Genomic DNA, 27,999 nt, shown 5'->3' with positions numbered 1-27,999 from the left:
TCGAAATTGGATTTCACCGCTCTTTCTGCGCACGCGCGAGGAGCAGTGGTTGCGAGAGAGAAATGTGGGGACTTTAGGTGCTCAAAATTTCTCGTCATTTAGGTACTACGGGGAAGAAAACCGTTTGCTCCGTTTGTCCCTAGCCGAGCTTGCTGCAGAGAATCGACAGGATGCGTGACCGGCAAGGCTAAAAAGCCGCGTCCGAGGTGAGTTTGTTGCTATTTTGTTGCGACGGTAGCATATTAAATTTTGTAGTCGCAAGGGGATACGTTTGGAAGTGAGGTGTCTTCTCGGATGACTTTAGTGGCAAAGCATTACGTCGTGCCGATGCATTGTTCATTAGCGTCGTTGATCAAGGTCAGCATACCACACACTGCAGGGGAATTGCGGGAACGGAAACAGTTTATGAATTAACTGCCGTGCCGATGCATTAGTTCTTAATATAACTGAGCATACAACACACTTGGAGATTCGTGGGAATAAAAATTTTGTACTCTGTATGTGTATGTGTGTACTTGCGTCGCCATGCAATCTGAGCCGTAGATCGTTGAATAATCCCGGCTGTTACGATGTCTAGCTCATATACGGGGCGCTCTGTGTGGACGAAACAAGGGCTCAGATCGCTACAACCGCATGCGAAATACTCTGAATGCCTGCCAGTACACTTGTTCGGCGTCTCCGTGCTTGTACTGCGGCAGGAGACGTAACGGCAAGTGGGCACGTATATCATAGTGGCCGCTTTCACGCTTGGTATACTTTGCCGCAATACAATGCGCATGCTTCATTGCTGGCTTCGAAGCTGGCTTTAGGCAACCGGTATTATGCAACGCTCGAGCCATGTTGTCCGTCACTGCGGATAGAACACGCATGCACGTTCAACCGATTTGAGCTGCATCATTTTTTCGATGTTTAACCCTCTGTACTAAATGAAGAGCATAACGTACGCCTGTGTGGGTGATTTAAAAGATTGATAAAAAGCCTGGTAACATGTGCAGTCAGTCAAAAAACACTATTTATGCAGGCGTCCACGCTCCTGTAAAAAAAATGCAATTCAGTGATGACCCTCTGCAGGTGGATCCGCACCTATATAAACACAGCCGGCTCATCAATCACAAAGTAGGAGCTGAAAAGAAATTTTTAATGCTCATTACACAGCGATTCATTTGTGGTCAGCCAGTGACAAACGCATTGCACGAAACAGTGAGACTTCGTTTAATCCGCAATGCTTATGTGGCGAACAGGAGAGCAATAACATTTCTAGCAGAAAATGCTTGCTCCTTGGCATCCGATCTCCTTATTCATTTGCTACTTTCTTCAAATTTTTCTTTTTATGTGATGCTCTTGCCGTCACACACTGTCAGACTTCTCCTTCATGCGTTTCCTTAATACTCCTTCTATCCGCTTCTTGCTCGACATACCGTGCATGCCTTCAGTCATGTCCAATTGATCGATGCAGTCTTGTCCTTTTGTCTCTCTCCTCCAGAACCTGCAACTTTCGACAACCACTCCCCAGCATTATTTTGCTTCTTTTTGTGATGGTGCCTGGCTATCTGTTGCTGATGCCACACATTCATTTTGCAATGGTTTATTCCACAAAATTCATGCAGAAGTGGAAACACAGATTACACTTCATTCTTCACCACAGCTTACTATGTCTGCATCAAAACTTGATATTACCTACACGTCTGCACTGTCTTTGTGTCTTCCTTTGCAGCTGTAGGTCACTGCATGAGCAGAAAAAGATTTTGTTGCTTAATGTTCATGTGCTTAAGCAGGCAATGTAGTGTACTTGATTTTCACAATGCTTAACTCAATTGGTGGTATGCCTGCACTATAACATGCACAAACTGAACAGCATATCCAAACAAGAAAATTGCTAGCCTATCACAGTTAGGTTGAGTCATTTGAATGAAAGTTGGGACAGTTTTTGTATGGGATGGCTGATGGCATTCAGGCTCATCATGTCATCCTCAAAGTGGGAGCAAAAACGCAGTACATGTATAAAAGATGAGCAGTTTTATTGGATTGTGGTGCTTTACATGCACCTCACTTCAAGCACAATGATGTCTTTGCATGTCACCTGTGTCGATATGAAGCCACTGCAGCTGGTGAGCAATGTGCTTGCAGATGGCACTGGCTACATTCCTTTGGAAAGGCATCATGTTGCACAATGTAGTGAAGATGAAGGCTTTTAAATTAATGTGTACTTTACTTTTTATTTACCTCTCACCTACTGTTGCCAACACAAATGATGCCTCCTGGTAAGCCGAATGCCTGTGAACATTGCAAGGCAAAGTGTCAGGCAACCGTTTATAATCTTCAGCATAATACTGTAGAAGGCGGCCTTCTGGTTTGTATACATGAAAGCACCAGGAAAGCAAGCTAGATAGGCTAAAGACTAGCTGACTTGACAGCTCTGTACAGCCTGTACTGCTTACAGAAAGCAAGTCACACTGGTCATGGGAGCTATAGCAGCGGCATGCAAATAGAGGTTTGTATTACCTGTAGTACATATACATAGCCTTTCTTTCATGAAAAATATGTTTGGTCACTTTCCATTAACTTTACCTAGTCAGGACATGCATTATCACTTAAACTGCTTAGTCTTCAAATAAAACAAGCATTTTCTGCATAGTAACTTTTACTTACATGAAATATGTGGTCGTGTTGACCTGCAGAAGTGTACAGAATACATAAAATCTTGAAGCACTTAAGCAGAATTTATAAACAATGCTAAATTTAGGTGGACTGACAAACTGGACTCTACAACACAGATAATATAGGGCACTTTCAAGACAGTTTCTTGATGGCCTACTACCTAGAAGGTATTTAGAACAAAAACAGTGTCAACTGATTGGAAAAGGAAAGGGGACAGACACAGTGCTCACTTACGACTCAAGGTTTTTGTGTGTGTGTGTGTGTGTGTGTACAGTAATATATACAAGGTGGGTTCAAAAAGAAACCGAACTTTTGAAATAGCGTGTCAATCAGCAGAGAGAGCGCGCTGCGGCTACTGAGCGCATGTAGCGGCAGGTTTAGACAACAAACTGCCATTCGCTGCGTTTCGCTCTGGCTGTTATTTGGCGAGCTACAGCCGCTGAAGTGAGCACATGAACAAGCTGCTCTTCGGATTGGTGCCAAAGTGACAATGAAGGAATTGGAAGAACAGTGTGTGTGTGTGAAGTTCTGCTATAAACTTGGGAAAACTTTCACAGAGACATTTCAGTTGCTTAGCCAAGCATACGGGGAGGACTATATGAGTCGCACGCAGTGCTATGATTGGTTCAAGCGTTTTGAAGAGGGAAGAATGTTGGTCGGTAACGATCCCAAGCCTGGACAACCTTCCACATCCACAGATGATGACCACATCGAGAGAGTTCGAATTATGATTCGTGGAAATCGTTGTTTGACTGTTTGAAAAGCCGCTGATGACGTGGGTATCAGCGTAGGATCATGTCATGAAATTTTGAGTGACAAACTTGGGATGCGTCGTGTCAGTGCAAAATTTGTGCCACGTTTGTTGTCTGGTGCACAGAAGCAGACCCGTGTTGAAATAAGCCAGGAAATGCTTGCCGCTGCCAATGACGATGAAAACTTTCTTAAGAACATCATAACAGGCGATGAGACATGGGTTTATGCCTACAATGTTGAAACGAAAGTGCAGTCGTCGCAGTGGGTGGCCAAAGGTTCTGTTCGTCCAAAAAAAGCGCGCATGAGTCGGTCAAAAATGAAAGTGATGTTGGTTGTGTTTTTTGACTGCAAAGGCATTGCCCATCAGGAATTTGTGCCACATGGTTAGATGGTAAACAAAGAAGTTTGCCAGGGAACCCTAACATGTTTGAGAGATTGTGTGTGCAGTAGGAGGCCTGAATTGTGGGAAAATCAGGCTTGAATGTTGCATCATGACAATGCCCTGGCTCACATGTGGCTCCTTGTCTGCAGCTACTTAGCGAAACACCACACTCCTTTTGTGCCCCACCCACCATATTCTCCGGACCTAGACCCTTTCCAAATCCTAGAGGAGATCCAGGACAATGCGAGAAGAGACCTGCATGCCATTCCAGAAATTGCATTCCAGGAGGCTTTCCAAAAAATGGAAGAAAAGATGGGAAGAGTGCATTGCCAGTAGAGGGGACTACTTTGAAGGGGACATCACTGAAGATGTACCATAAGCAGCAAAGCTGTTATAGCAAAAGTTCGGTTTCTTTTTCAACACACCTCATATGCATGGAAAGGGTGGGGTTCAAGGCAGGTGCAACAACAACACCCAATGTGAGGTCGAATGTAGAGTTTAATGTCCAAACCACAGCAGTAAGCTGGTAACTTTTAAATGGTAAGCAGAACAGTAATGCTACGGGAACTGTCATCCCCTTCATAATTGTAACAACAGTCGGAATATTGAAGTGTCTTTTCAATGTCCCATTAATTTCCACTATTCTCATTCTAAATGGGCAAATGCACCTCCATTCATTTACCATAAGACATATCAAGAGATCAACCCCAATAATGCTAGTTCTTTCTAGGTAGCTGAAGCAAAATAGCATTTCGTTCAGTCAGTATTGATGCAAGTTTTCAAACACTCCTATCATGAAATAGCTCAGTTGTCCATCTTGAGCAAGGCAGTTATTAGCTGGTATAATGTCAGAATTTGTTTATCATTTACCGGTAGACCTGCTGATGATAATGTAAGCAGAATGCTGCTGAGACCAATGAGAAAGTGTGAAAAAGAAAATAATTATAACATTGTTCCAGCCATCATTCCCTAAGGTGTCCACCCTGCCCCATCGTAAGCAATCACTTCACATCCCAGCATGCATATCTTGCGCATTTCTTTATTTCACTTTTTCTCTATTGTGTAGGACTGGCCATATTAGCTTAAAGCACTAGAAATCAATAACAATGACATCAGCATTGCCGCTGAGGAAAGACTGAAGTTAAAGAAAACAGAACAAAATCGTACAAGGAAAGTAAGGAACACACACGAGCACCTATTCACAACTGGAAGTTTATTGGTGAAAAAACAGGTACAACACAAATTGATAAGGAAAAAAAATGTTCACGGAAAAACTGTACATGTGTAACAGAACCTTGTGGTTGCATAAAGAAAAAAAGACTAAATGTTAACCTCATCACCCAAAGGGTCCCTGAAACTATTTTAGTTGTGTGTTACCTACACGTACACAGTATCTCTCCTCGAATGGTTACTCAAAAAAGCTTCATGTCACCATGCTATATAAAGAGCTGCAAGTGGTTAAAAATTACCCTCCTCTAAAGCCTTTCCTCTCCAATGTCACTTTTATTCTATGTGGCCTTGGCTATGTCCTGCCTCATTGGACACAACATCGTACAATGACAGTAGTGTTGGCTACTTGCAGTTTACTTGAACCTAGTGTGTTCCTGTGTCACTTAGAGATGCAGCTTTTTTTTGTTATTGTGGTGATGAAGGCCTCAAAACGAAGTTTACATAGAGCGCTTATGTTTTGTACAGTGTGCAGTCGTGGTAACTTACTCTCTGCACTCCCCTGCAGTACAAGAATATAAGTGCAATAGATACAGTGCAAGTTTCTGCCACCACATGTACCCCTCTGCTGCTTTGCTTTGGTTGCTGTTGTCACTGTGCTATTGTTAAACATTATTGCATTCTTTTTCACTTTTTGCCTGCACATCTACAGCCTGGCACATCTATAGCAAAGCCCTGATTTTTTGGGGAAACTTTCTAATTCATACCTTCCCTACCACACACATACAAATGTACTATCGACCCAAAAAGTTAACGAATGGAGGGATCTCACAAAAAGCTGAATATCTCCGCAGCCTCAAAACGAAGCCTGGTATTCCCATTTCCAGCCTCTACTAGTATATGCGAACATTGTGATGTACGGTTTTACTGGCTACTTTTAAAGGCTGCTCGGATATTTAGCGTTTTCTGAGATCCCGTGGTCCGTAAACTTTCTTAGTCAATAGTATGTGTGTAAACAACAGTGGCAGACAATCTGCTATCTCAGGCAAGTCTACCATTGGACTCAAGAAACATCTACATGTCTTACATTAGTGTGTTTACTTTTACAGGTACATCAATTACTGTGCCTTCATATCCTACTAAAAATAAGCTTAATGAGGAGGCTTGCTTTGCGTATTCTTAATGATGTCATGTGGGAAGCCAATCCACTTCATGAAAAAAAGATCACTTGTTCGTTCTACTAGGGGTGGCTCAAAACCTGGGAAGTGGTGCCGCTGTGACATCTAGCAATGGTGATGTTTAATACCTAATAATTACACAATTTATGCAGAATACCTAAATTTTATTTCATCATTCATCATTAGTACAGATGGAGGTCCCAGAGTTACAAAAACTGTCAGTGGGACCTATTAGTAGTTAATATAGTAATGAATACATTATGGCAACATAGCAGTGATACACATCAGAATACACGAAGTTAATGAAGCAAGTAATCAAATACAAGGAAGGTGCTTACAAATGCAAGCAAATGAAATAGATGATGTGTATGAATAAATAAAAATGTAGTAATTGGCACGTTATGGAAACATAGGGATGACACATATCAAAGAACACAGGGTTAATGTACGAGATAATTAGAAACAAAAATATGCTTACAATATGCAAAGTACAAGTGAAATATATATTGTGCGACAAAAAACTTAAAATTTCTAAAAATAAGGAAGGAAAAAATAAAGACAATGGGATATAGAGAATAAAAGCGATACATTAGGCAAGTACAGAAGCACTGAAAGTGGTAAAATAAATTTGTATATAATATATGTTCGTAGTAATGAGTCTGTAGCCAGTAGTGTCGATAGTAAATATTTCTTCATATCTCTCTTGAATGTTAATGTTGTGCGGCAGGCTTTAATAGGGGGTGGTTTAATTTAGTGTTTAATCACCATAAAAGAGCAGTAAACATTGACAATTAGTGTTTATTTGAGGAAGGAAAGAATTGTTAGAGGAATGTCTCGTATTGTTAGTGTTGGTAAGAGCAGATATATTAAATGCTGAACCCTTGATGATCACCAGAAGGTACGCTACTGACGGTGCACTTGCACAAAACTCAAAATAATTTCAGAGCCCTGAAAACGAAGCTTTCTTTTCCCTACTCGTCAGGTGTTTCACAATCTGCACTGATGGTGTTCTTCTCGAGTATGGCTTGTGCTGTGCGAATGTTCAAAATGTCAAATGTAAATCAAATAGTTGTTGACCATTTGGACTTGTATTCAATTGGAGAACACGCAATTAGAAGTTATCAAATCTTCCTTTCTGTCAATAATTACACACACTAGAATCTTTAGGGAGAAAGTCAGGTGCATGTGGTGACCATTCTCAAAGGGAACTGCAGTTCCTGAGTGGACATATAGAGCAGGTACTTTTTTGCTTTGCTTAGTAATTTCTAGTCACGCAGTAGGGATGCCTCGCCTTTAGGCAGCCAACAGATTTGTTTTCTCAATTGAGGCTGTAAAAATTATCATTTGGACAATGTGAACATGTTCCTGATGTCCTCTTGGTGCGGCAGATACTATTACCTTTCAGTCACTCTCATTCACAAACTTATCAGTTGACCAGAAGCCTGGTTGTGACTGGCATTACATGTGTCAAACAATCTAAAAAACATCTCTTCTAAAGCTTTCCGCGGTTTCTTTTCCACCTCTCGAGTTTCAAAACCCGCCATAATGCCTTTGGCATTGTGTGCTGCTAATCCCAAGGGCGCGGAATCAAATTCCGACTGCAGCAGCTGCATTTCCACGGGGAAGAAATGCAAGAACACCTGTTTACCATGCATTGAGTGCACATTGAAGAATTCCAGGTGGTCAAAATTAATCCGGAGTCCCCCACTATTGTGTGTCTCATAATCATGTCGTGGTTTTTGCACATAAAACCCCAGACTCACCTCTTGTGTCCCCTGTAAGTAGCATTGATTACACGCATTTAAGGCCATACTGCTCCACTCAAGGCCCATGTGTAGTAGGGGTTTTCATATTCTGATATTTCTGGATAGAATTAAATATGGATATTTGACGAAACTGACCAATTGAATATTGAATAACAAATATGTTCACATTTCAGAGAAGTGTGGAATATTTTTGAAAAAAAAAAGAAACTTTACATTGCAAGGGTGGACTTTTAACATTGTTGGTACAACATTTTTTTAGTGCTTAGCGCAGAAACCATACACAAGACAGACGAGAGAAGAGACCACACACAAGTGGTACTTTCAACGATTTATTGGAAGTTGGATCACGGGTTTATACATGCAAGCATTTGCTAGCATTCTTGATAAACCTGGCCAGATTGATGCTACATTCCTGTATTGCAGACAGAAAAGCATTTGAGCTTGTTTGACACTCAAAACTAATTGAGAAGCTCGAAATCACAAATCTTCTGCCATACTTAATTGGCTGAATCTCTGCATACTTAACTAAGCACAAACAATTTGTCAGCATAAGCGATTGCCCTTCCCATGAAGTGCTAGTTACTTCCAGTGTTCCTCAAAGCAGCATGCTTGGCCTCTTGTCATTTTTAATATATATTAATGATATAGAAGTAGTCAGTCACCCCTTTTAAGTAAAGTTTTGTTGATTTTTTATTTAATGAAATATGTTTCTGTTAGCCCAAACTTCTGTTATTTCAATCTCAAAATTGGCCTTCGTCAGATAATTCGAACCTCACTGGTCAGATTCGCCCAAATACAGCTGTGTTAAGCGCTGAAGCATATGCAACTTACTGTGGTGAAGCATACCAAGAATGGAAAAGGGCCACTGTCACAGGACATAGCACGTGTTCCTTGATTATACAGGCATGCAGTCTCCTGTCACAGTAGGAGCACCTAGCCACCTAATAAGCATACTGGCAGCCATTCAGAGCTGTTTCTTACGTTTCAGTGGTGATTTGAGTCCTTTTTTCACCTTCCATGCATGTCTCGTATATGAGACCATTAATGAGGCCTAGTATGTGTTCTTTAAGTAAATGTGCCGTGCACAGAGAAGTGGAAAACAATCATGTGTTTTGGGAAAGCTAGCAAAAAGGAAGGCAGTAAGTTGAAAAAACTGCGATAAGCCGAGGAGATGTTAAAAGCCAACAAAAGAGTGTGAATATATCAAACTCTGAAGGCCTGCCCATACACCTATTAGGCGTCTTGGTGCTCATACTGTGACTGGAGACTGCACATGTGCATGTACGTAAACTAGGGAACACGTGCTGTCTTGCAACAATGGCATCTTTCCCTGCTTGGTATGGTTCTATGCATAACATGGCTGTATTGCAGTGAAGCTAAAATTAAGAAAAATAGTAAACTGGGCGAGTTGGTAGCTGTTGATGGTTGCAGGTGTAGCGCTAAACTGAAACGCGGCCAAAGTTAATTTTAAAGGCAAATACTGTAAAGTGAAGCAATGGCATGTTTCAATGTTCTTTTATGCCTTTTGTTCAATTCAACCAGTCTCAATGGTCCCGTCAGGATCAATTAACGGGCATGCCTCATAATCAGAACTGGTTTTGGCAAGTAAAACCCCAGAGAGGTGATCAAATTAATGGAAGTCGACTGTATATATGGCTCATGAGTAGAGCCACCACTGTCTAAAACCGGTACAACAAGAAAACACCAAGAAACCTAAATGATCCATTGCAAATGCAGTCAACTTTCATGGCATGCGCAAATAATCTAACTTTCTCACGGACAATGATAGTGATAGTTCGCTGATACATTGGTCAGCGGCCGAGAGGATTTGCCCAGTTTCTACTATTAATTTTACACACTTGTGCTTATCCCTGTATATAACAGCGGTGTCATTTAGAAGAGGGCGACATGGACATGTATTGCAATGCAAAGCAAGAAAATCATCACCTGATACACTATATTTCTGTGCTCTCTTAAGTGCTCATTAATGCATCTTCCGGTTTGGCCTATGTAGCATCTACCGCATGACAGTGGAATATGATAGACCACTCCTACAGCGCATCCAACGAACTCATCTTTGCGATTCTACCGCAAACCGGCTTTTTTGTCCTTATTGGGTTAGTGGTTTTACACAAGGTGCTTAGCTTATTTGGAGCTGAAAAAACACCCGCACGTTACCTTGGCTTCCTATCTTTTTCAGGCTATGTGATATCTGGTGTATATACAGAATCACAGCGGTTTTCACCTGGTCACGGCTGCTAGCTCTTGCATTTGCACGGAGGCATCGTCTCGAACGTTCCTGTTTGAGCAGCCTTTCTGCCATTGACACCAACACATGGTTAGGGTAACCAGCCTCCTTAAGACTTGCAGCCTGTTGCTGGAAACTGGTTTTCATCAGGATGTTTTTGAAACACATGTTAGTTACGAAGGGTTTAAGATTGGGCTTGTTGATAAATTATGCTTCAAACTCAGGTTAACAGCGCAAAGCCACCAGAAGGGATAGAAGAGAGAACGGAGTGCTGAACTTCCAACTGTTTATTTTCTTTTCAGAAAGCATCGCTATTTATAGTCACACAATAGCCCACCAACCATACTTAGAACGCCACGACAAAGCCACACAAAATTCAACGTGGTGATAGCCCGAGGTGTCTGATCTCCTCGTCAGTGAGAGCAATAGAGGGGTGCTGATTCAACCATTCTTTAAACGTAGAATTTCTCCCGCTTTGATTATCTCATGTGTAACACGGTCTCTGTGTTTTGCAACGATAAAACATGTTTTGAATTTCGGCCTACATCCACATGCGCAGCAGTGGGCAGAAAGCCATTCCTATTAGTTAGTTATGCCCCTATTCACCAAATTCAAATGGGCTGAACGAAATTGGAGAAGGGGTTTCTTAGCTCATGGACTGTAAGCCCAGCAAGTCCTACTATCAGTAGAGATGAACTGAAAGTCAAGAAACTGAAACGTATTGCACTTCAAGAGGTCTCAAACACTCGCAAAAAATCTTAGACATCAGGACATTTTTCTAGAAAACTATTACTAGGGAAATCCAGATACACTAAAAAATTGTTGACAAATCTAAAAGCTCGCTGAAAAACTGTTAGTCCCGTGAGGTGGTCATATATGTGCCTATCTAATTGTGCTAAATATAGGTTGCTAAAGACGGGAGCCAGACACAACCCTATGCAAATGCCTTTCTTCTGCAGATGCAGCCTATTGTTCCACTGTGCAAATGTTGACGACATGTAAAAACACCATAATTCTAAATACCCTTCTACTGAAACAACCTGCTTCCTGTGAAAGCCTTACGGCACCATATTTGTCAATACAATCCTCGACACATTGAATAAGGTCATTGAGCAGGATTGACAGGTCATTGACCAGGAACGGGTTGGCAGGAGGTCCCAGTTGGGTGAAGTCCTGGTGGCTCGGGTCCGCAACCTGCCGGTCGGTCTTGAACTCCCAGTCCGGTAACCGACCTTCTTTTGGCGTCGCTTCCTAGAACTCTCCCTTCTGCCAGCGCACCTCGCTTTTCTGCTGCTCTCGTCGATTTTTCGTTTCCTGATTGGCCCCTGGAAGCTCTGTGTTTTCTTCTGATTGGATGCATTTTCATTTTTTTTTTTTCTTGTGCTGCGTGCTCACGTGCCGGACGCTCTTCAACGTTGTCTTCCATCCAGTACGGAATTCGCCTCTGCGCGCACGTTCTTTCTCGTCTGCTTATTGTCTCTCTCCATCTGCTGCACAGTGTCGCACACTACACACCACACTATGTAGTACAGACATTCATATTATTACGATCTCATCGAGAGATGCTCAAGAGATGAGCCGCCGCGAGGAAGAGATGAAGTGTGTCTGGGCTCATGGCGTGAGCGAGTGTCGGCCTGGCTGTCTGGCTCCAGTGTAAATAGCATGTAAATAGCCTCTTTCATCTGTGTATTTCGTCTGTGTCTGTGCAACATTCTGGTGGAGGTTAGCGATCCCCGTCCTCGTCACAGCACTCCAAAGTGGTCGGTACATCGAGCTTGTCACCATACCTCCCATTGACGAGACCGCATCTGCAATGGCTTCAGCTTGTCCGACTGCTCTTATCGTCATGGTTGCCCAACATCGTGACCCTGGTCTCTTCTGTGGCCTGGAGGGACAGGACGTTGATGATTGGCTCAAGCTCTATGAATGCGCCAGTGCTAATAACAGGTGAAATCCAACAATTATGCTTGCTAATGTAATCTTTTATCTCGGTGGCACCCCACGCATGCGACTCTGAACGCATGACGAGATAATAAGCTGGGACAGTTTCAAAGTAAAGCTACGAGAACTGTTTAGCGACCCCTTTGGGTGCAAGGTTGCCGCGAGAAAGGCTCTTGCGCCTCGTGACCAGACATCTACAGAGCCATACGTTTGATACATCCTAGACGTCTTGGCTCTTTGCCACAAAGCCCACCATACTATGTCTGAAGCAGATAAGGTGGCTAAAAGGCATCGCCTACGACGCTTTCAATTTTCTTGTTTTCGGCAACGTCTTTCCTATCGGCGCCATGACAAATTAATACCGTCGCCTTGAACAAGCTAAGAGCCGCCGTATCACACACCACATCACGCAGCTACCCAACACTGCTGCTACGTCGACATGTGAGGGTCGACCACATCAGGCGACCACCTGTGATGACCGAACCCGTATTGTTCGCCGCCAGCTCGAGGCCACCTGTTGGCCAGCCTTCTCTGCAACACCTCCCGACCCGCCAGCAACCACAATTGCCAGGATTCAGGCCGTCGTCAGACAGGAATTTGAGAACATGGGTCTGAACTCCGTGTGTTGCACGTCTCAACCCAGCGTTCCCCCGTTCTCTAGCGGCCCTCCTCGTCCCCGGCACTCTTTTTCTGCCACATATCGCAACCCGTCCAAATAGCGTACCCCTGATGACAAGCCGATCTGCTTCCACTGCTGTCGCATCGACCACGTCGCTTGTCACTGCCGCAACCAATGGCCACCACCTCCTCGGACATACGCCTGCGCTTATTCCTGCACCTTTGGACCTACTGTTCCCTATGCCACCCGCCTAGAACCCACTGCCGCTGATGCCCCACCTCCGAACCTTCGCTACAGCCACTCGCCCTCATCTCAATGCCATTAGTCTCGTACACCCAAGGCCCGTTGCTTCTCCTCGCCGCCTATTGCCTCCTGGATGCAGCCAAAAAACTAGGCACCACAGCTTCTGGAGGTGAAGCTGTGTTGTCGACCCTGCCCTCAAATTCTCTGCTCATGTTACCTACGAACCAAAACTTTCTTGACGTTGACGGGTATCCTGTGTTACGTTCGACCAGCTGGTGCTGGCGATCTTCGAGGAAGGGACCGACGGGAAGGCGCCACCAGGTCTGCTGTGACGACTCGCTTTGAAAGGACGACCAGACATCAGTCCCCAGCCCATCGGCGCTACCATGGCTGTGGCGGCGACTGGTTTTGTAAGGAGGACAATGCGCCTCGTTTCCAACGGAAGGGTGCCGAGATGGCTAGACACAGTGGACGGAGCAAGTATTGTTAGTGTGTTCACCGTCAAGGTCTGCTTGGAGCAGGGGAGCTCCTGGAAGATATTTTGCGGTGCCGTCTCAGGCAGCTTAGAACCCGTCTCACGCATCAATCAATGGACAGATGCGGCGGCCACTGACTGCAGGGTCAACTCTGGAATAAAGAGGCGCCTGCTCGGGTCAAGCACAGTGTCTGCGAAAACCCTCTCACCTTGGTGTGGTCAGTGCAACCTGTGCAGAAGTGAGTGCATAAACCCTCCCCCTCAAAGGCGGGTTGGTTACGATGACTTTGGACGCTCCGAATTAGTCGGCGGTGAACTGCCGTTTTCCCTCACCTAGGGATTTCGGGAGGACAGTGTATTTAAGGAGCCGTTGGCAGCTCCTCAGGGTGCATTCCTTTTTCAGTCATGTTAGACTGATGAACTGTCACATTCTCATGCAGATACTGTAAATAAATCCCAGATTCCTCATTCTTGATGAGAACAAGTCTCTCCCTTCAACAACGTCCTCAGCGTGGATAAGTTCGATGACCGCATGGGCCAGCTACCATCTATTTCATGCCCGACTCCAACCATTACACCTGTCACTGCACTCATCGATGCAGGAGCACATCTTTCTATTATGAGTGCTGCCTTCCGACGACGACTGAAAAAGCACTTCACCCCAGTGTCTGCACACGTTGGTTGCGTTGCGGATGGCGGTACTGTGCCTATCATCAGCATATGTACGGCATGTGTGAGCATCGCCGGCCGCCACACTCCTGTCCTCTTCACCGTGATTGCTCATTGCCCCATGGCCTAATTCTCGGACTCGATTTTCTCTCTGCGCATTCTGCTCTTATTGACTACTCTGCCAGTACCCTTTGCCTTGAGTTGCCGATTCTCGTAGAACCTTCTAACGCACCCCAGTGTCGCTTACGCCTCACCTGCTTTATTCGCCTGCCACCGAAGTCAATAGCCTATATTAAACTGTTGTGTTGCCCACCTGTTCTTGATGGCGAGTACCTCGTCACTCCTCTGCCCAACATTCCACCACAGTATGACATCACCGTGCCTCACAGCATTCTGACTGTTACTGCTAACCATACTCGCATGCCTATCTTTAACTTTTGATTGGGAAAGCAAATCCTACTGCAAGGTATTTGCCTTGTCAACGTTGATTGTCTCGGCGACTATCACGTAGCAGCTTTATCAACCGATGGTTCTTCTGAGCTTAGCAAGCCCGTTGCACCAGCCTCGGGCACCGATGCCAACATAAAGAAAATGGTTGCGGTGGACCTGTTCTCTGCGCAGGCTGACAACCTTTGCCACGTATTATCCTCCTACCGAGATATTTTTTACTTCAAACGATCACCCTTTAGGCCAGACGCTCGCGGTCCAGCATCGGATTTCTACTGGCGATGCTACGCCTATTCACCGATGACCATATCAAGTTTCTGCATCGGAACGCCGAGTAATTCTAAGTGAAGTGAACAAAATGCTAGATAAAAACATCGTTAAGCTTTCTTCAAGTCCCTGGGCGTCACCTGTGGTTTTGGTTAAGAAGGACGCCACGTGGCGCTTCTGTGTAGACTACCGTCATCTGAACAAAATTACTAAGAAGGAAGTCTACCTGCTCCCAAATATAGACGATGTCCTTCACTGCCTCCATGGTTCCAGCTATTTCTCTTCTATTGATCTTCGTTCTGGATATTGGCAGATTTCTGTTGGCGATATGGACAGAAAAAATACGCTCAATCAGCTTGGTAAGTTTAAAAAAGTAGGGTACGCTGTTCACTCCATAGAGAAATGTTTTGCGTTCCTGGTTCATTGGCCTTGAAACGAAATTGCCCTCGCTGTGCAGCACTATAACATGGTTGAACTTCAAAAGTTCCTCTCATAAGAATGCAAAGAAGCTCCCCAGAAGGACGGGTGCAGTTGTCTAATGTGGCTATCACTAATATTACCCACAGTCAAGATTCTATGGCACATATGTTTCTTTGATTAACAAGGCCAACGTAAAAGCAAGATGTGTGTTTTTACACCATAGATCAGCAGCACATAACCTCCACCTTAAATGTGATTGTTCACCTAAATCTGCCTGCATTTGGAAAGTTAGTGCAAACATTAAAATTAAATTGTGGGGTTTTACGTGCCAAAACCACTTTCTGATTATGAGGCATGCCGTAGTGGAGGACTTTGGAAATTTCGACCACCTGGGGTTCTTTAACGTGCACCTAAATCTAAGTACACGGGTGTTTTCGCATTTCGCCCCCATCGAAATGCGGCCGCCGTGGCCGGGATTCGATCCCGCTACCTCGTGCTCAGCAGCTTAACACCATAGCCACTGAGCAACCACGGCGGGTAGTGCAACCTTCTGTGCTGTTGGCACCCAATTTCAAAGTGTTTGCCCAGCCCTGTGCACTGTAACTTGATGGTTCCAAATTGCTGGTTTTTAGGCCCTTGCCCAACTGGTTTGTTGAAATAGATGTTAAAACGAATGACAGCTACAATTTCCTGGACACTTATCAATGAGATTCCGCTGTAATTTCAGCGGTGCTCACAGCAACAACAGATTTGGTGAAGTAAGGGACAGGCAGAGTGTTAAAGAGAACTGTGAAATCCATCAAACGGATATGTTGAGCTAACAATGTGGACTGATTGTATAAAGCGAGCAAGCTGCCGAGAATTGCTAAGCTTGATGTGCAGACCTCATTTCTTAGGCAAATAAACTGTGCAATGTCTTGTTTTATTATTGATGACTGCTCTGCCAGTCTGCCTGAGTTGTCATTTTTTTGTATCTATCATAAAGCAGGCACTTTCATGTTTTTGTAATTGTGTGACACAGAGTCATTTGTTTCTTATAGCTGTCATCTTCTCAGAAGCAGGTACTCATGCTTGGAGACCTGGAGAGCACAAGCTGCAGCATGTATGCCGAAATAAACAGCCTATTTCAAATAGAACCAATGTAAGGCAAAGCCCCTTTTTTGCTGTACTGTGCTTGCAAATTGCAAAGCAATGATAAGACACAATGTAGAAAGAAACATTTTCTTTTATTTGGTGGACATTAGAGTGGCATCAAAAAAAAAAAAATATTGAGCAGCCCCAAATCAGTCACTACACTAAGCAGCTCCACTACAATTCACATGACCTAGGAATCCCAGCCATAAAACCGAATGATTATTCGTATAAGTGACGATCAAGATCATTCTTCACTTGAATGCCACGGAGCGCTGTTCAGTAACAGCAGTCAGTTTGTGTCCCTGCAAGCAGGAATATTAATTCGTGTTTTGGTTAATGGTGACATAACGAAATTTATAGTTTTCTGGCCCATCAGATGTTTGAATTGGAAATAACTTCGCCAAAGATGTACACCTTGTCAGCGGTACATGCAGGATGATTTGCGTTGGCCAGAGACTTTTGAGTGGGACTTCGGTATCAATGGAGGTATAATGTGTGTGTGCATGCTTCAGTACAAGGGAGATTGGAGGCAGCATCAAGGCAACCTATAGGCACCGCGTGAAATATCTTGAAAGCGATGCTATTTGCTAATGCCCTTCTGCCCTCTGCACTTGATAGAATACTTTCCAGGTTTAATTTCAATCAGAAAAGAAATTTAGTATTTTCTGATGCTACCTTGACATGCAAACAAGTTTTTGTCATGTAGGAGGAGGGGTTAGGTTAAACTACAACACAATTTATCTAAAAGTTTTTCAGCGTCCTATTTCATGTGTGGTACACTTTCTTTAATTTGGCTTGCTGACCTGGCAGTCGCTTAGTCTTGGGCCAGGGATGACTGGATGGGAGAAGACAATGAGGTGTACTGTTCATTGTTTAATAGGCGCTTGTGTACTATAACATGTAAAAATAAAAAAAACGAGTGATATTTTTATGCTTTAAGCATTTTGCAGAGTGAAGTAAAGTTATAACGATTTTTTTTTTCTCTAAGAGATGAGAGAAGATGGTGTTGCTTGCTCATGATGTTGCTGGGATACCCTAGTACCTAGCTCATTACTCTTTAGTGAAGTGAAGATCACCAGGTAGAAACCACATCAATTTGTAAGAGTTATGAATCTTCAGCATGAAAGTAAAATAGTGCTTTATTTTATTGGATACGTTCCCCTTTTGGAAAGTTCTGTGAACAAAATGAAAATTTGCAAAAGGAACAAATAAGAATTTGGAACAAGCATGCTATCAACACAACTAATGCAAAAGCAGAATTTAGTCACACTACATACCAATAAGGACAGTGTTGGTGTGAGAACGTTGCTGATACTTTACTTTTCCACCTATGACAAAGGAAAAAGTATACTCCAGTAATTCAAATGAGAACACAATTCTTGTTACACCAGGTGTGGCAAGCCCGGGAGACAGCAAGAGCCGCAGGAGTCCTGGACTAAGGGCGCCTCCCACACAAGCAGAAAGACACCTGCTTTTCCTTTCTTTCTTTTAATAAATGTTTTTCCTTCTCCTCCTCTTCCTTATAATATTCTTTAATACAATGGTTTACCTGACTTGGAGGCAGTTTTATCTTGGGAGCTCCTATCTGAATACATGGGAACAGAGAAATAGTTTTTCTCTGAAGCCAGCAGCAGAATTCGATGAGGTTGGTTACATGTAAAAAAAAAAAAAAGCTGAAATGTAGAGACTGTTTTAGGGGGCAATTTTTTGTGGCAGGAAATTTTGAAAATTGTGAAATTAAAAAGACTTCCGTATGAAGTTTACAACTTGATACAAAAACTATGAAATTGTAAACTTTGTGCTTATATTTGTAAGCTTACTGACTCTCAGCAATTTTTCCTAAATATTCAAGGTCCTAAATCAAAATTATGCAGCCTAGAATGACTAAAATTTAACTTTTTCTCTCAAATGCAACAAATTTCATTGAAATTATTCCAGTAGTCTCAAAAGCATTTCTGCATTTTACATGTATTTGAATGAAGAGATTAGAGTTGGCACTGAACTAGAGCATCCTCCTCAAGGTAAGCACATCATTTCTGGCCGTAAGGCCAGTTATCAGTCGACACTCTACACTATAAAAGAGAATTGCCTTTTTTTACACTTTTCCAGCAATTACAACTTAGTAGCATGCTTAACTGAATGCAGCTAGGAAGAAGGAAATTTGACAATTTTTAGTTTATGTGCAGAATTAATGCATTTGTATGTCACTGAATTTTGGCCTTCATGAGCATTCATATCCTTGAATTTTCTTTCAATGTTGAATCGAACATTTTGTACAATACCTGAAGCAGCCATCAGGCCACCAAGCAACGTAAGGGCAAATAAGAGCTTCATGTGGAAGCACTTAAAAGGTCTGCTCAATTCACCTGCACAACTGTGAACCAGTTAACGGAGGTTCACGAGAAGTTCAGAAATTGTGCAGCTTGTTTCTGCGGTGCAGGCACAGCGCAACACTCGAAACAAATGCCAAGGTGCAGATGCGGTGCAGGCGTTATGTTATGCCCGATTAATGTGCACAGAGTGCGTACATTTGAAAGATTGTGAACTACAAGAATTATCAGCTTGTGGGCCTAACTACAAACCACACTTGTAGACACATCAGACGTGTGTAAGCGGGCTTTTAATGGTGCTTGCACCCATGTGCTGGATTGTCTGCTGCACTGCTGCATCGCACCTGTACGCCTGCACCAAGTCGGCACCGACAGCGGAGTAGGTGCAGCAAAATCATGAACCAGCCCTGCACCTTTTGAAACGAACGGAGTGGTTCAGCGGGTGCCATTGCTGCACCACTGGAACGAATGGCAGGGTGCAACACCTTGTGAACTGGTTCAGGCGGTGCAGGCGAATTGAACGCACCTAAAGTAAAGCACATTCAGGGGTGCTATAACATAAAATGATTTCAAACTGTTTTGATTCCAATCTCCTGACATCAAATTTATGTAACCGGCGCAAGCATCGGGCAGTGACTTGCAGCGTGGTCTGAGCAACCCAACCAAACACTCTCCTCGTTTATAGGAGGTCACCTTTGTTCACTTCCAAAACCAATAACATTGCCTACACTCAGCGGTTTTTCTTATCTAATTAGCTGACAAGAGGCGAGGTGTACGGTCTAGTGGAGAGGGTTTCGATGGGGCCGAGCCAGCACAGTGAAAATAGATAACCGCATGAAGAGGGTGGTGCTGGCTTCTCCGAATGGTCCGCTTCACCTTATTTAGCTTGCGGTGGCTGGTCGAAAATCGCGGCGGCTTGCAACAGAAGGATAAGAATGCCGCTAAAACAAATCCTCAGCAAGGAAGAGTTGGCAGAGCAATGCTGTATACATGCCGCAAGGGCTCGATAACGTTTTACTGCCGTGCAAAAAGGGTTATAATGTGCAAATAAATACATGCTGACCGGCAGGTGTGAGTAGCGAGGGCCTGAGCAATCGGCGGGCAGCCATCTTCTATTCCTTTCAGAACGGGGCAGTCTCTGGCTATTCAGAAAAATTTTCAGTTTTGTTCAGCATATTAATGCATTTTTTTTCCACGTACACGTCACTTTGATGCAGTCAGTTTTTGTGGTTTTGTGAGGTCGCGTGACAGACAGGCGAGGTGGGTGTTACCCAAAAACATTGAACCAATAGCAGAGGGCCAATGGTGAAAAGGCGTTGAATCAGGAATAATTATTTTTCTTTTGTGCAGTTTAATCATTCATACTCAGTGTGTACATGTATAGCAGATGGAGAGCCATCACGGTTTTCGTGACAGACGGGTGAAGTTTGGAGTGGCCTGAAAAAGTTTTGACCAATCGTGGTGGGCTGATTGCAGAATTGGAATAGAAAAGTTTGGAATCATTTTATGTTATAGCATCCCAGGATTCTACAGGGGGCCATAGAATGTAGGCTTCCATGCAAAGATGGCCAACCTCACAAGGTTCACACGGCTGACGTAATGAAGTCAACCTAAGCTGATCTCAACCTCCCTAAGTGATGCGACATTGGTTGGCTGTTAAAATTTTTTAGCTATGGCAGTGGCAACCTCATGGACAAATTTGAGGTTGACTGAGGTCGAATGCTCGGCGAGGTTATATTTCACAGCAGCTGATGTGCACATTTCCACCTCATGAATAAATATGTGGAAAGTTTTATGATTTTACTGATATGAAGGGGTAAATATTTATGATAATAATACAATAGCCCCAGGCAGGAATCTGGAAGTGGGCCTCACCCCAAGTCACCTGAGGCTTTGTTTTCAATTTGTATAGACAGCTCTCGTCACATATGAACCATAGGTGTACATTTCTTTTGCTTTACTTCAGATGTGTGACACCACCGCAGTTGGATATCTTACATCGGCCTGTATCCTCTGACCTTACTTTTAAAAGACAGTGAGTCACATGCCAAACTTCTTCCTCGTCTGCTCTGAACTAACAAATGACAGTTGTTGCCTCTCATTCAGTGTTGGCCAAAGACACCTAGCCAGAAACTTGGTACTGAATAATGAAACTACGCAAGACAAACATTCTTTTTTCTGGTATGTTGCCTGTAGGCAACAATTGTCAATAAAGGGTTAATGAGAAATAAATTAAAAACTGAAATACAGTAGAACCTCATTGATACGATCTTCACAGGAACTGGAAAATAAAGTGTACCATAGGAAAATCATATCATCCAACATATTATCCAACCAAATCGGATTTTCAAGAAAAAAAAAAAAAACTTAACATTTCGAAAAACGTATTAAGCAGAATCGTATCGAGGTTCCACTGTATAAAAAAACGACACTGAAATTGGCTGTAGAAAAGTCAGTACTACTAATTACTAACTGCGCTCTGAAGCTTGTCACAATTTTTTCTAGAGTTTAGAAGTCTAGGACCTTGATTTAACGCAAGAAATGAATAGTCAAAAATATCATGTAAGTACCCCTTTAAAGTTCAACATCTTGAGACGTATTTCTGCACATTGAGATGTAATATTTACCAAAGCCATAAGACTCTTAACAAAGCATGTTTCACAGTCTTGCAGGCAAACCGAACATTTACAGTGGTGCACCTTCAAATGGTGCAGTCAATTCTATGGACCTAATGCTTGCATCTTGCACACCTGCTCAAGCCAGAGGCAGGAAATTAGGAAAACCTCCAAAACACTTCAATTATCTCTTTCTGAAAGAGAGAAGTATGTTTTATCCAGCAATTCTTGACATGGCCAGACTAGTCAAAAGGTAAATTGACAACTATGTTCCTCACAAAGGCCTGATTCACACAGGTGTTATCGGCCCCATCACGGTACATGCGTCTGTCAGGACAGAGCATTTCCTTGCCGATTTCTCTGCAGAAACAAGACGCTATCAACATTTGCTGATGCTATAAACATCATCAGTATCCTGTGTTAGAGGAGAAAATGGTGTGAAAACCCTCTATTTTCACAGATACAGGTTCCGTAACATTTGGTGCCGAGACATGACAGAATGGGTCAAATGTGTGAACCAGAATTAACTTACAATGGCACTTGAACATAAGATAAGTTAGAGAAACATTGCTGTAAACAGATGGCAACACAGGTGAAAAGTTTTAGATAATGATGCCAAAGGACAGACACCATTGCTTGTAATGCTTCAATAGAAGCACAAGGTGAGATTTTCAAGATCATAAGCTGGAATCTAAACCATGCAAGGCAAGCAAAGCCCACCTGCCAACTGTGTTCACAGCAGCCTACACATATTGTCAACCCACGTGACGTTTCTGTGGCCAACATACCATGGCGGTTGTGCCAGGATGACTGTGGATGCAGATGGCAACGTGGCCAAAGCATTCTCGCCTTGAGCTAGCATTGCAGATGCAGCCAAGGAGCACCTGCTGCATAAATAAGTCTTGCGTCTGGAAGCGTCCGCAACCTCCATGAAAGTGTTACAGAGGAAAAGAGATGCACCAAATATATTTACTGAATATTTACAAAAACTGTAGCAGCTGACAAGATAGTAGTTAGCACGCAAAATCCAAAAGTGTTCCCCTTTTCATCAGCCTTTTAAAATATGCTCTCTAGATCACTAGACTTTATCTAAAGCAGGAACAATAGATCGATCCTCTTCAAAAAAAAGACAATACAGCACTGACATGGGTACTCGCATGAACGAGCCCACTTCATGTGTCGACCACTCGAATCTGTTTTAAACACAGGCCTATTTCCAAAGCTCCAACTGCAGTGCACTTGCTTTTATGAGATATGTAAATTAATTTGGGCTAGTTGATGGGTCTTAAACGAATGCACAAATATAGATGGAAGTGACAATGTGGACAGAACCGTCTTCCAACTGTTTCTATTAGAGCATAACCTCCCTATAGCAAAGCAACATATAGGGAACTGACAGTTACAGTGAAAAAGTGCCAGTCCTGATTACACTCCGTTAGGCATTCACATATTTTTCAATGATATCCCATTCATACACTGCGTGCACAAGAGACTATTTAAATATGACAAGCCTTTGGTGTAACTTAGAATGATCAGGGGTTCCCTGCAGTGCGATTAGGTGACAAGTTTGGTTCAGTACATATTGATTGGTTTCATTGCATGGTATTTATATAATTGTTACTTTTACAAAATATTTCGCCTACTGCCTAATGCGAAATTTGCGTGCAGCTCTATACAGGTTTCCATTTCGCAATATATTGGCTAGCATGGACAATCTATCTCGTGTGGCACTTCGCAAACAAAGCAAGGTGTGGTGCAACTGCGTTGCTAATTGGAAGACCACGAGAGCAGCACATGGGTGATGCGTGGGCGCAATTCACAGCAGCTGCCGCAGACAGACCTCTGCTCATGCAGTGCTTTGTTTCCTTACAGATGATGCGCACTAGTGTGGTATAATGGCTTCCAAGATTTTCCTTCCTAGGAAACATCTAATGAAGCAATAGCTCCTAAGAAGGCCACTATCCAAGATAATCAAGAAAGGAATAGAGAAAAATGTCACAGAAAATCACATCAAACTAGGTCAGAGCATCAAAAATTGACTAACATTCTAGGCCTTGCCCTTGGAAAAAGTCTTGCAGCAAGGTTAATTGAGCACAAATTATATGCAGGTATTCTATGGAGTGATGTCAAAGCTCAAACACTGAGCTCTGCTCTTCTGCAGGACCTTGGTGATGCACATTTTAAATACCATTCTTCTGGCTACTATGGTTTCCAGGAAAATTGGTCATCCTTAAGAGGACAGGACACCACCATAGTACATTTTCAGGCATATTACTTGCGCTAGCAGGCAAAACAATTAAGGTATACTGACAATGAACATTTGCAGCAGGACGCAATAGCAATGACAGTATTTGGCAGGATGTTTAGACAACAGACTAAAAAGAGTGGACTGGAGGTGAAAGCAGTTCTTTTGGTGAAGTATTTAGCTCGGCTTTAAACAGTGCATTGCTTGCATATAGGGTAACATACTTGTCATGTGCAAGTTTGTAACAGTGTACTTATGATGGAAAATTCTGATCAAAACCACACAGTGGCATGGTGAGGCCAGTGGACAACACAGTGGTTTTAAAGCATTGTTTCATGCTGAGTACTAAGTAGCAAGTTCGGTATTCCCACACAGCAGCCAGGTTAATGAGATCAAAAATGAGAATAAAATGTCAAACCAAGTGACAAAGCATGAAGCAAGACCTATAAAGTTTCAAAGTTCTTTGACTCGTGTGTGCACCTTGTTGGCAAATGTGTGAACTTTCGACGCAGAAAAAATGTTGTCATAGGAAACAACTTGTCAAAGATAATCACTTGTTTATCAACAAAGCGAGATTTTATCACACAAGAGTTCAAAAATCGCTGCTTAAAAAATTAGAAACACCAGTAATTTTGACCTTCTCTTACATTGAACACCCTGTGATTAAACTGTCTATGGCATCTCTAGCATGTTGTGCGGACCAACACCTAGGCAAGAGACAATGCCAGCAACTGCTGCAGAATAGGCAAAAGCAGAGAAAACAGTAATGGCACGAAACAGGCTGTAGCATTACAAAAAGAAAATGCACAAGTTTGATGACAAATGATAAAAAAAATACAATTCAGAGCCCTTCCACTATGTGAAGATGGAAGACCAGCTGAAGCTGTACTTGTTGACAAGTATATTGAGTTATATATGGTTAATTGCTATATTGATTAAATAAAGAAACATACACACAACTTCGTTATCTTTGATCTTCTATTTACTTTGTCACCATGGTAACCATTGCTTTGTGGTCACTGTGATATACTGCAATTGGTCGCCGATGCTTTCGTGCCCACTCCCGCTTCTGTTTGCAAAGGTGATCCTCACGGGCACGCTGTTCTTCATCGGTCACAGAGCAGCTAGCCGACATTACGGATCTGCAGACAAGGCGGGTCTGGCTATAGCAACTGCCCGTTGCCTTCACGCTGTTGCTCACACCGGTGCTCTTAACATGCACATTGTTGTTCTTCAGTACGAACTAGATGCGTCCTGGCCATAGCAGGACCAAAGTAAAACTGCTGATGTCGCTAGAGCGATGTCGACTTCACAAGAAAACGAGGCACAGACATTGGTGGGTACACAATGACGTTTTATTATTCTGCCATGCACTCCGGAGCCACTGAGCACTGCTGGCGCACAGCAGGCTACTGTGGATTCAATTTTGTCGACGCAACTTTTTTCTACACACCCTGTCGATGTATGCACTATTGGTCATGGTCAGAACCTAGCCATATACAGCTTCTCTGTAAAAATAGCAGGGGAAACAGAAGCAGACACGTTCAATGCATCACAAAGGAATGCAGCAGGCAAAAAGATGCGGTTTCTGCAGCACAAGCCATGACCTTGTACAGCTTGTGGCAAAAAAATGCAGCACAAGCAGATAGCTCAATCACTTCGCAGTTGTTCTAGCCTTGTGAACTGGAGCAACTGGCTTTCCTGTCCAGGAAGCATGGGCAACGACACTGCACACATGTTGGTAATATCAAGCTTTGATGCAGACATAGTAACGTGTGGTGAGGAATTAAGTAATCTTTGTTTCCACTTCTGCATGAATTTTGTGGAAGTGCTGGAGGGTCAAGGTTTTATACAGCTATTAATTTATGTATGTGGTCTAATAAACCATTGCAAAGTGAATGTGTGGCATCAGCAACAGATAGCCAGGCACTATCACAAAAAGAAGCAAAATAATGCCAGGTTGTTGAAAGTTGCAGGTTCTGGAGGAGAGATAGAAAAGGACAAGACTGAAGGCATGCACGGTATGTTGAGCAAGAAGCGGACAGAAAGAGTACAAGGAAACGCATGAAGGAGAACAGTCTGACAGTGTGTGAAGGCAGGAGCATCACATTAAAAAAAATTGGAAGAAAGTAGCAAATGAACGGGGGATCAGATGCCAAGGAGCAAGCATTTTCTGCTAGAAATGTTATTGCTGTTGTGCCTTAGCCCTGGTGCTGCAAATGGAAGGTGGAAGAAACAAGTACAGTACAAGTTGAGAAAGCGTTGTGGAAAGAGTGAGTGGCATTAGATCGGTGCCTCATCAAAATGATAGAATTTGCAGTGCTCATCTGCACTCAACAAAGTGTGGTAACCTGTGTTGCTGGAAGTGTGTAAACTATCTCGAGATGAAATGTACAATCAGCCAGCTCTTCCAGATTCAGAAAAGACTTAAGACCAGAGGAAAATTTCAAAAATTACAAGACGGCAACCTGATTTGATAAATCATATTTTGGATGTTTCCAGTAGAAGCACTTGCACCAACGGAAACTAAGCTGCATTAAAGGTTGGACTTCAGAAAGTGCATCAACACTACACCAACGATAAACGCAATTCCACTACATGGATGACTTGCCTTGTATGAAAACATTGTTTTCACCTTTTGCTCTCCTGTTCGCCACGTAAGCATTGCGGATTAAGACGAAGTCTCACTGTTTGGTGCAATGCATTTGTCACTGGCTGACCACAAATAATCGCTGTCAATGTAGTCTAATGAGCATTAAAAAGTTCTCTTCAGCCCCTACTTTGTGACTAATGAGCCGGCTGTGCTTACATAGGTACGGATCCACCTCCAGAGGGTCACCACTGAATTGCATCTTTTTTTTTCTTTACAGGAGCGTGGAGACCTGCATTAATAGTGTTTTTTCACTGACAGCACATATGTTACCGGGCTTTTTATTAATCTTTTAAATCACCCACGCTGGCGTACGTTATCCTCTTCATTTAGTATAGAGGGGTAAACATCGACAAAATGATGCAGCTCAAATAGGTTGAACGTGTATGCGTTTTCTATCCGCAGTGAAGGACAAGATGGCTCGAGCGTTGCATAATGCCGTTTGCCTAAAGCCAGCTTCGCTGCAGGGCACCAGTGTCGCGCAATGAAGCATGCGCATTGTATTGCGGCAAAGTATACCAAGAGTGGAAAGCGGCCACTGTGATATACGCGCCCACTTGCCGTCACGTCTCCTGCCGCAGTACAAGCACGGAGACGCCGAACAAGTGTACTGGCAGGCATTCAGAGTATTTCGCATGCGGTTGTAGCGATCTGAGCCCTTGTTTCGTCCACATAGAGCGCCCCTTATATGAGCTAGACATTGTAACAGCCGGGATTATGTACTAGCCAATATCAGTGTTACTGTACAGCTTTCACAAAGGTCTACTGCTATGAAGTTGCATGACGACCATTTTTCTTTAGCATACATTTCTTCCGTATTCATCCGCAGGGCGTAGTGTTTTGCCAGTGTGGCTGTACAGCTCTCACAACGATCTACGGCTCGATCGCATGGCGACGCAAGTACACACATACACATACAGAGTACAAAATTTCCATTCCCACGAATCTCCAAGTGTGTTGTATGCTCAGTTACATTAAGAACTAATGCATCGGCACGGCAGTTAATTCATAAACTGTTTCCGTTCCCGCGATTCCCCTGAAGTGCGTGGTATGCTGACCTTGATCAACGACACTAATGAACAATGCATCGGCACGACGTAATACTTTGCCACTAAAGTCATTCGAGAAGACACCTCACTTCCAAACGTATCCCCTGCGACTACAAAATTTAATATGCTGCCGTTGCAACAAAATAGCAACAAACTCACCTCGGACGCGGCTTCCTGGTCTTGCCGCCCACGCATCCTGTCGATTCTGTGCTGCAAGCTCGGCTAGGGACAAACGGAGCTAACAGCTTTCTTCCCCGTAGTATCTAGGCGAAGAGAAATTTTGAGCACCAAAAGTCCCCACATTTCTCTCTCGCAACTACTGCTCCTCGCGCGTGCGCAGAAAGAGCGGTGAAATCCAATTTCGATGTGCTCGTTGGCATTCCCATGCATACCACAGCGCAGCAGCGCCAGATTTCCCTCTAGGTAATAGTGAGAAACTCTATGCTATAGAGGCTAGAAGGTTATCCTAGTGTCGTTAGGGTGGCTAGTGTCGTGAAGGCGCGTGCCGACGTGAAATACTTTGCTATGCTCCGGCAGATGGCGCCAGCGCTCGCTGGCGGATTGCTCTTGCGGGCTCCGGCGCGCTTTGCAGCGGGCGCTCGCAAGTGACCGGCGCTTTCCGCCGATTTGCAAGTTCAGAAAACAGGCACGCAATAATCTATGAGGGCTAGTCAACCTTACTATATTGGCTAGTACGCTTATCGTGACGAGCGGTGAAATAAAACTTCGTTTTGGGCTAGTTA

General features: G+C 43.4%; 1 protein-coding gene and 2 long non-coding RNA genes across 23 annotated transcripts; 1 reads left to right on the top strand and 2 right to left on the bottom strand.

Moving 5' to 3' along the window:
• LOC142587337 (uncharacterized) lies at window positions 1-17,883 on the top strand. 5 transcript variants are annotated; one of them, XR_012829481.1, is made up of 3 exons: window positions 1-206; window positions 16,274-16,374; window positions 17,759-17,883. It is a non-coding gene; the product is annotated as an uncharacterized LOC142587337 (long non-coding RNA). The 5 variants fall into 5 exon arrangements; XR_012829483.1 differs by lacking the exon at window positions 1-206 and adding an exon at window positions 1,378-2,491; XR_012829484.1 differs by lacking the exon at window positions 1-206 and adding an exon at window positions 11,312-11,375.
• On the bottom strand, window positions 11,301-27,477 carry LOC142587336 (uncharacterized). 17 transcript variants are annotated; one of them, XR_012829473.1, is made up of 5 exons: window positions 26,367-26,603; window positions 22,101-22,237; window positions 17,917-17,985; window positions 15,040-15,130; window positions 11,944-12,037 (listed from the first exon to the last, which is right to left on the bottom strand). XR_012829473.1 is itself a non-coding variant. In XM_075698253.1 (4 exons), the coding sequence occupies exons 1-4, from the start codon at window positions 26,407-26,409 to the stop codon at window positions 15,098-15,100; spliced, it is 282 nt and encodes a 93-aa protein (XP_075554368.1). In that variant the 5' UTR covers window positions 26,410-26,605; the 3' UTR covers window positions 14,282-15,097. The 17 variants fall into 17 exon arrangements, 11 of the variants coding, with proteins under 11 accessions (XP_075554370.1, XP_075554365.1, XP_075554368.1 ...); XR_012829478.1 differs by lacking the exons at window positions 11,944-12,037; window positions 15,040-15,130 and adding exons at window positions 24,511-24,699; window positions 27,416-27,458 and having other exon boundaries at window positions 17,489-17,985; window positions 26,367-26,439; XR_012829475.1 differs by lacking the exon at window positions 17,917-17,985 and having other exon boundaries at window positions 26,367-26,611.
• Window positions 24,895-26,358, bottom strand: LOC142587338 (uncharacterized). The gene is made up of 2 exons (XR_012829486.1): window positions 26,193-26,358; window positions 24,895-25,065 (listed from the first exon to the last, which is right to left on the bottom strand). It is a non-coding gene; the product is annotated as an uncharacterized LOC142587338 (long non-coding RNA).
• Window positions 27,478-27,999: the final 522 nt, after the last annotated feature.

This window comes from Dermacentor variabilis, chromosome 7 (genome assembly GCF_050947875.1).
Source record: "Dermacentor variabilis isolate Ectoservices chromosome 7, ASM5094787v1, whole genome shotgun sequence".
Taxonomy (NCBI): Eukaryota; Metazoa; Arthropoda; class Arachnida; order Ixodida; family Ixodidae; genus Dermacentor; species Dermacentor variabilis.
This window is presented reverse-complemented; position numbering and strand designations above follow the sequence as displayed.